The sequence below is a fragment of the Pristiophorus japonicus genome, unplaced genomic scaffold (genome assembly GCF_044704955.1).
Source record: "Pristiophorus japonicus isolate sPriJap1 unplaced genomic scaffold, sPriJap1.hap1 HAP1_SCAFFOLD_595, whole genome shotgun sequence".
Classification (NCBI taxonomy): Eukaryota; Metazoa; Chordata; class Chondrichthyes; family Pristiophoridae; genus Pristiophorus; species Pristiophorus japonicus.
Window position 1 is genome coordinate 54859 of NW_027254504.1, and position 8818 is coordinate 63676.

At 59.7% G+C, this 8818-nt stretch overlaps 1 protein-coding gene across 1 annotated transcript; it reads right to left on the reverse strand.

The window, feature by feature from the left end:
- Nucleotides 1-3915: 3915 nt before the first annotated feature.
- On the reverse strand, nucleotides 3916-7161 carry LOC139255373 (pseudouridylate synthase RPUSD4, mitochondrial-like). Its single transcript, XM_070873903.1, has 3 exons — nucleotides 6921-7161; nucleotides 4336-4507; nucleotides 3916-4121 (listed from the first exon to the last, which is right to left on the reverse strand). Exons 1-3 carry the CDS (start codon nucleotides 7125-7127, stop codon nucleotides 3916-3918), a joined length of 585 nt encoding a protein of 194 aa, XP_070730004.1. The 5' UTR covers nucleotides 7128-7161.
- Nucleotides 7162-8818: the final 1657 nt, after the last annotated feature.

Sequence of the window (8818 nt, forward strand, 5' to 3'; positions counted from 1 at the left end):
GCGAGGGGAAGGCGCGAGGGGAAGGCGCGAGGGGAAGGCGCGAGGGGAAGGCGCGAGGGGAAGGCGCGAGGGGAAGGCGCGAGGGGAAGGCGCGAGGGGAAGGCGCGAGGGGAAGGCGCGAGGGGAAGGCGCGAGGGGAAGGCGCGAGGGGAAGGCGCGAGGGGAAGGCGCGAGGGGAAGGCGCGAGGGGAAGGCGCGAGGGGAAGGCGCGAGGGGAAGGCGCGAGGGGAAGGCGCGAGGGGAAGGCGCGAGGGGAAGGCGCGAGGGGAAGGCGCGAGGGGAAGGCGCGAGGGGAAGGCGCGAGGGGAAGGCGCGAGGGGAAGGCGCGAGGGGAAGGCGCGAGGGGAAGGCGCGAGGGGAAGGCGCGAGGGGAAGGCGCGAGGGGAAGGCGCGAGGGGAAGGCGCGAGGGGAAGGCGCGAGGGGAAGGCGCGAGGGGAAGGCGAGAGAGAGGGAAAGGAGAGAGAGAGGGAAAGGAGAGAGAAAGGAGAAAGAGAGCAAGGAAAGAGAGAGCAAGGAAAGCGAGAGAAAGGAGAGAGAAAGGAGGAGAGAGAAGAGAAAGAAGGAGAGAGAGAGAGAGAAAGGAGAGAGAGAGAAAGGAGGAGAGAGAGAGAGAGAAAGGAGGAGAGAGAGAGAGAAAGGAGAGAGAGAGAGAAAGGAGAGAGAGAGAAAGAGAGAAAGGAGAGAGAGAGAGAGAGAAGAGAGAAAGGCGAGAGAGAAAGGCGAGAGAGAAAGGAGAGAGAGAAAGGAGAGAGGGAAAGGCGAGAGGGAAAGGCGAGAGGGAAAGGCGAGAGGGAAAGGCGAGAGAGAGAAAGGAGAGAGAGAGAAAGGAGAGGAGAGAAAGGAGAGGAGAGAAAGGAGAGGAGGGAAAGGAGAGGAGGGAAAGGAGAGGAGGGAAAGGAGAGGAGGGAAAGGCGAGGAGAGAAAGGAGAGGAGGGAAAGGAGAGGAGGGAAAGGAGAGGAGGGAAAGGCGAGAGAGAGCAAGGCGAGAGAGAGAAAGGCGAGAGAGAGAAAGGAGAGAGAGAGAAAGGAGAGAGAGAGAAAGGAGAGAAGAGAAAGGAGAGGAGAGAAAGGAGAGGAGAGAAAGGAGAGAGAAAGGAGAGAGAAAGACGAAAGAGAGAAAGACGAAAGAGAGCAAGGAGAAAGAGAGGAAGGAAAGAGAGAGCAAGGAAAGAGAGAGAAAGGAAAGAGAGAGAAAGGAGAGAGAGAGAAAGGAGAGAGAGAGAAAGGAGAGAGAGAGAGAGAGAGAGAGAAAGGAGAGAGAGAGAAAGGAGAGAGAGAGAGAAAGGAGAGAGAGAGAGAGAGAGAGAGAAAGAAAGGGGAGAGAGAGAGAAAGGCGAGAAAGGTGAGAAAGGCGAGAGAGAAAGGCGAGAGAGAAAGGCGAGAGAAAGAGGGAGGGAGAGAAAGGCGAGACAGAGAGAGAGAGGAGAGAGAGAGAGGAGAGAGAGGAGAGAGAGGGAGAGAGAGAGGAGAGAGGAGATAGAGAGAAAGGAGAGAGAGAGCAAGGAGAGAGAGAGGAGAGAGAGAGAAAGGAGAGAGAGAGACAGAGAGAAAGGAGAGAAGAGAGAGAAGAGAGCAAAGAGAGAAAGGAGAGAGAGAGAGAAAGAGAGAGAGGTTTATTTACAGTTATCGCCCACATACACACACACAGTAATCACCCTGAGGGAGAGGGAGAAGGGGTTATCGCCCACAGACACTTATTTACAGCTATCGCACACACACACAGACACACACACTGTATTTATACCGCACCTTTAATGGAAAAAACGTCCCACAGCACTTCGCAGGAGCAATTATCAAACAAATCGGACACCGAGCCACATAAAGAGAAATTAGCGCAGATGCTTGGTCAAAGAGGTCGGTTTTAAGGAGCGTCTTGAAGGAGGAAAGAGAGGTAGAGAGGCGGAGAGGTTTAGGGAGGGAGTTCCAGAGCTTGGAGCCCAGGCAACAGAAGGCACGGCCACCAATGGTGGAGCGATTATAATCGGGGATGCTCAACGGGGGGCAGAATTTGAGGAGTGCAGATAATCCGGGGGGTTGTGGGGCTGGAGGAGATTACAGAGAGAGGGAGGGGGCGAGGGCCACGGAGGGATTTGTAAACAAGGGTGAGAATTTTGAAATCGAGGCATTGCTTAACCTGAAGCCAATGTAGGACAGCGAGCACAGGGGGTGATGGGTGAGTGAGACTCGGTGCGAGTTAGGACACGGGGCAGTGAGCACAGGGGGTGATGGGTGAGTGGGACTCGGTGCGAGTTAGGACACGGGGCAGCGAGCACAGGGGGTGATGGGTGAGTGAGACTCGGTGCGAGTTAGGACACGGGGGCAGCGAGCACAGGGGGTGATGGGTGAGTGGGACTCGGTGTGAGTTAGGACACGGGGCAGTGAGCACAGTGGGTGATGGATGAGCGGGACTCGGTGCGAGTTAGGACACGGGGCAGCGAGCACAGGGGGGTGATGGGTGAGTGAGACTCGGTGCGAGTTAGGACACGGGGGCAGCGAGCACAGGGGGTGATGGGTGAGTGGGACTTGGTGCGAGTTAGGACACGGGGCAGTGAGCACAGGGGGTGATGGGTGAGTGGGACTTGGTGCGAGTTAGGACACGGGTCAGTGAGCACAGAGGGTGATGGGTGAGTGGGACTGGGTGTGAGTTAGGACACGGGGCAGTGAGCACAGGGGGTGATGGGTGAGTGGGACTCGGTGCGAGTTAGGACACGGGGCAGTGAGCACAGGGGGTGATGGGTGAGTGGGACTGGGTGTGAGTTAGGACACGGGGTCAGTGAGCACAGGGGGTGATGGGTGAGTGGGACTCGGTGCAAGTTAGGACACGGGGCAGTGAGCACAGGGGGTGATGGGTGAGTGGGACTGGGTGTGAGTTAGGACACGGGGCAGCGAGCACAGGGGGTGATGGGTGAGTGGGACTGGGTGTGAGTTAGGACACGGGGTCAGTGAGCACAGGGGGTGATGGGTGAGTGGGACTCGGTGCGAGTTAGGACACGGGGCAGTGAGCACAGGGGGTGATGGGTGAGTGGGACTGGGTGCGAGTTAGGACACGGGGCAGCCGAGTTTTGGATCACCTCGAGTTTACGGAGGGTAGAATGTGGGAGGCCAGGCAGGAGTGCGTTGGAATAGTCAAGTCTGGAGGTAACAGAGGCACGGACGAGGGTTTCAGCAGCGGATGAGCTGGGGCAGGGGGCGATGTCACGGAGGTGGAGAGAGGCGGTTTTCGTTGTGCTGCGGATGTGTGATGGAAAGCGCGTTTCGGGGTCAAATAAGACACCAAGGTTGCCAACAGTCTGGCTCAGCCTCGGGCAGGAGTTGGGGAGAGGGAATGGAGTCAGTGGCTGGGGAACACAGGCGGGGAAAGTGGAGAAAATTTCTGCTCATCCAGAACCGGACGTCGGACAAGCAGTCTGACAATCAGAGAGCGTGGAGGGGGTGGAGAGAGGTGGTGGTGAGGTAGAGCTGGGTATCGCCAGCGTACATGTGGAAACTGACACCGTGTTTTCGGATGATATCGCCAAAGGGGGCAGCGTGTAGATGAGAAACAGGAGGGGGGCCAAGGACAGATCCTGGGGGGGGGACGACAGCAGAGGTAACGATGCGGGAGCGGGAAGAGGAGCCATTGCGGGAGAATCTCTGGCTCCGGTTCGATGGATCAGAATGGAACCAGGCGAGTGCAGCCCCACCCAGCTGGACGATGGTGGAGAGGTGTTGGAGGAGGATGGAGTGGTCAACCGTGTCGAAGGCTGCAGACGGGTCGAGGAGGACGAGGAGGGACAATTTGGGTTTGTCAGAGTCACGTTGGATGTCATTTGTGACTTTGATAAGAGCCACGTTATGCCCCGCACTCCCCCCCCCCCCCACACACAGGGACACAGAGACGGGGGGTTATTCACAGTTACACCCCCTCGCTGCCCCTACCAGTATTTCTTCACGACCTGGTGCGTTTTGAACCGATGGTGGAGGGCCTGTGCAGACTTCTCGTCCCGTGTCAGGATCATGACGCCGCTGGTGTCCTTGTCCAGCCGGTGGCAGATGTGCAGCGGCTCCGCCTTCATCCCGTAAAGCATCTTGGCCAGGACGGGCAGCGCGTCCCGCACACTGGTGCCCGTCTTGGGCCCGGCTGCGCAGAGAGAGAGAGAGAGACACACACAAACGTAATCCTGAGACACATCCGCCCTGAGACCGCTCCCCCCCGCCCAAGCACACAAGTTAAACTCACCCACCACCACCCCCCACACAAGTTAGACTATTTACGGGTTAGATACAGAGTACAGCTCCCTCGACACTGTCCCCTCACACACACTCCTGGGACACGCTGCCCTTCGGTTCCGTACCTTCCATCGGGACCCCGTAGGGCTTGTCGACGACGACCAGGTCTGCGTTGTGGAGGACAATCCCTTTCCTCAGGACCTTAGCGAGCACGTTGGGGTGGAGCCGCTGCAGGGGCTGGGTCAGTCGCTTCAGCTCCTGTACTCGGCGGGACAAGGGGGTCCGTAGCTCCTCGGGCTGTGGGGGGGGGGGAGGAGGCGTACAAGAGCAAAGTCTCCAATTAGCCAACACTCGCAGTATTGAACCTCAACAACAAAGCGAGCGACTGTGGGCTTCAGGGGCTGGGGACACTGCCCGCATCGGCACAGAGCAGGATGGAGCTGGGGGCCCAGGCAGCAGAAGGCACGGCCACCGATGGTGGAGCGATTATAATCAGGGATGGTCAGGAGGGCAGAATTAGAGGAGCACAGAGATCTCGGAGGGGGGGGGGGGGGGGTTGTGGGGCTGGAGGAGATTACAGAGATAGGGAGGGGGCGAGGCCCAGGGAGGGATTTGAATACGAGGATGAGAATTTTGAAATCGAGGCGTTGTTTAGCCGGAAGCCAATGTCGGTCAGCGAGCACAGGGGGTGATGGGTGAGTGGGACTTGGTGTGGGTTAGGACACGGGGCAGTGAGCACAGGGGGTGATGGGTGAGTGGGACTTGGTGTGGGTTAGGACACGGGGCAGTGAGCACAGGGGGTGATGGGTGAGTGGGACTTGGTGTGAGTTAGGACACGGGGTCAGTGAGCACAGGGGGTGATGGGTGAGCGGGACGTGGTGTGGGTTAGGACACGGGGGCAGTGAGCACAGGGGGTGATGGGTGAGCGGGACGTGGTGTGGGTTAGGACATGGGGCAGTGAGCACAGGGGGTAATGGGTGAGTGGGACTTGGTGCGAGTTAGGACACGGGGTCAGTGAGCACAGGGGGTGATGGGTGAGTGGGACTTGGTGTGGGTTAGGACACGGGGTCAGCGAGCACAGGGATGATGGGTGAGTGGGACTCGGTGTGGGTTAGGACACGGGGTCAGCGAGCACAGGGGGTGATGGGTGAGCGGGACGTGGTGTGGGTTAGGACACGGGGGCAGTGAGCACAGGGGGTGATGGGTGAGTGGGACTGGGTGTGGGTTAGGACACGGGGGCAGTGAGCACAGGGGGTGATGGGTGAGCGGGACGTGGTGTGGGTTAGGACATGGGGCAGTGAGCACAGGGGGTGATGGGTGAGTGGGACTCGGTGTGGGTTAGGACACGGGGTCAGCGAGCACAGGGGGTGATGGGTGAGCGGGACTCGGTGCGAGTTAGGACACGGGGAAGTGAGCACAGGGGGTGATGGGTGAGCGGGACGTGGTGCGAGTTAGGACACGGGGCAGTGAGCACAGGGAGTGATGGGTGAGTGGGACTGGGTGCGAGTTAGGACACGAGGGCAGTGAGCACAGGGGGTGATGGGTGAGCGGGACGTGGTGTGGGTTAGGACACGGGGCAGCTCGAGTTTTGGATCAGCCAGGAGTACGTTGGAATGGTCAAGTCTGGAGGTAACAAAGGCACGGACGAGGGCTTCAGCAGCGGATGAGCTGAGGCAGGGGGCGGAGACGGGCGATGTTACGGAGGTGGGAATAGGAGGCGGTCTCATGGATGGAGCTGAATTTCTGGGGGGGGTGATCAGGAATTCAGCTCGGGGTAGTTAACGGTGCTGTCTGGGGGTGCAGCTGTGACCCCCGACCCCTGGGGGGGTGAACATGACCCCTGGAGGGGGGCAGTTGTGACCCCACCCCAACCAGTAGGGGGAGTGGCTGTGACCGCCGACCTCTGGGGGGAGTGAACATGACCCCCGACCCTTGGGGGGGGTGGACATGACCCCCGACCCCTGGGGGGCGTGGACATGACTCCCGACCCCTGGGGGAGTGAACATGACCCCCGACCCCTGGGGGGGTGTGAACATGACCCCCAACCATGGGGTGTGGACATGACCCCTGGGGATGTGAACATGACCCCTGACGCCTGGGGGGGTGGACATGACCCCCGACCCCTGGGGGGCGTGGACATGACTCACGACCCCTGGGGGGCGTGGACATGACTCACGAACCCTGGGGGAGTGAACATGACCCCCGACCCCTGGGGGGGTGTGAACATGACCCCCAACCATGGGGTGTGAACATGACCCCTGGGGGTGTGAACATGACCCCTCACCCCTGGGAGGGTGGACATGACCCCCGACCCCTGGGGGGTGTGAACATGACCCCTCACCCCTGGGAGGGTGGACATGACCCCGACCCCTGGGGGGGGTGAACATGACCCCCGACCCCCATCGCTCGGTGGGAAGGGGACGTCGGGCAGTGACGGGACGGGGCGGCCTCCTTCGCACCCTCCAGAATGTTCCAGCACCTTCCAACCCCCCACTCCATTGTTGGCCAGCTGCTGTCCCTCTGACGTCACGCCGTCAGGCAATGTTCCATGACGTCGCGCGGTCAGAATCAGCCGCTTGACGTCACGGCGATTGTCCAACGCGATGACGCCACGCCGCCTTCTCTCTCTCTCTCTCTCTCTTCCCTTCGCCCCACCCCCCCCCCCTTCTTCAGGCGACGTCTGACGTCAGCACGCCGCCGCTACCGTTACCTGTGTCCCCGCCTCCGCCTCGCGCCGGAGCCTCGCCGCCAACTGAGCGGCCGTCAATCGGCCCGACCCCGCGGCCTGGTCCTCCTCCGCCTCCCGCTCCCGCTCCCGGCCCCAGCCCGAGCGGGCCTTCCGCATCCCGCTCCCCGCAGGCCCCGGCCGCCGCCGCCGCAACAACAGCAGCAGCCGCGTCCCCAGGCCCGCCGCCATCTTGGTACTCCCGCTGCTCGGCCTCAGCGCTCACTTCCGGCGGGCGGGCTCTGACCTCTCACCTCCTTCCCCGGGCTCCGCCTCCCTCGCCGCGCACGCGCAGCAGCGTCAGGGGCGCAGCTGGCTGAGGGCGGGCCCCGAGAGCCGCGCATGCGCCCAGCCGCCTCCCGCCCACTGTTGAGCGAAGGACTTGCATTGATGGAGCGCCTCTCCCATCCCCAGGACCAGCCACCTCCAGCCCACAGGCCAACCACCGCACTTTTTGTTCTCTTGGAGGCGCGGCCACTGTCGCCATGTTGTCGCACAGCAAGATCCCACAAGCAGCCACGCGCCCGGCTCCGTCTCAAACGTTCACTCGCTCTGCCGCTCTCGCTTTCTCTCTCACTCGGTGAAGGCGGCACATGGCATGTTGGCCTTCATAACGAGGGGATTTGAGTACGGGGGCAGGGAGGTGTTACTACAGTTGTACAGGGCCTTGGTGAGGCCATACCTGGAGTATTGTGTACAGTTTTGGTCTCCTAACTTAAGGAAGGACATTCTTGCTATTGAGGGAGTGCAGCGAAGGTTCACCAGACTGATTCCCGGGATGGCGGGACTGACCTATCAAGAAAGACTGGATCAACTGGGCCTGTATTCACTGGAGTTCAGAAGAATGAGAGGGGACCTCATAGAAACGTTTAAAATTCTGACGGGTTTAGACAGGTTAGATGCAGGAAGAATGTTCCCGATGTTGGGGAAGTCCAGAACCAGGGGTCACAGTCTAAGGATAAGGGGTAAGCCATTTAGGACCGAGATGAGGAGAAGCTTCTTCACCCAGAGAGTGGTGAACCTGTGGAATTCTCTACCACAGAAAGTTGTTGAGGCCAGTTCGTTGGATATATTCCAGAGAGAGTTAGATGTGGCCCTTATGGCTAAAGGGATCAAGGGGTATGGAGAGAAAGCAGGAAAGAGGTACTGAGGTGAATGATCAGCCATGATCTGATTGAATGGCGGTGCAGGCTCGAAGGGCCGAATGGCCTACTCCTGCACCTATTTTCTATGTTTCAACAACGCGAGGGAAAAAAACCTACTTGAGCTCGCCCTGACCCAATCCACCTGTCGCAGACACGTCTGTCCATCAATGCACCGGTGGCAGCGACCACCGCACAGTCCGTGTGGAGACCAAGTTCCGTCTTTACGCCGAGGGCACCCGCACTCATGTTGTGTGGCTCCACCCGCCATCGTGTTGTGCTGAATGGGATAGATGACGAACTGATCCAGCAGCTCAAAACTGGGCACCCATGGCCCTTGCCCTGTCCCATCGCTTTAACCTCTTCCAGCCCCGAGATGTCTGCGCTCCGCTAATTCTGCCCTCCTGACCATCCCCGATTATAATCGCTCCACCATCGGTGGCCGTGCCTTCTGTTACCTGGGCCCCAAGCTCTGGAACTCCCTCCCTAAACCTCTCCGCCTCTCTACCTCTCTCTCCTCCTTCAAGACGCTCCTTAAAACACACCCCTTTTACCAAGCTATTAGTCACCTGTCCTAATTTCTCCTTGTGTGCCTTGGTGTCAAATTATTTGCCTTATAATACTCCTGTGAAGTGTCTTTGCAGCGAATTCACAAAAAACTGTGGAGTAGTGATAATGGAGGGCTTCAACTATCCCAATATAGACTGGGATAGTAATAGTGTAAAGGGCGGAGAGGGGGAA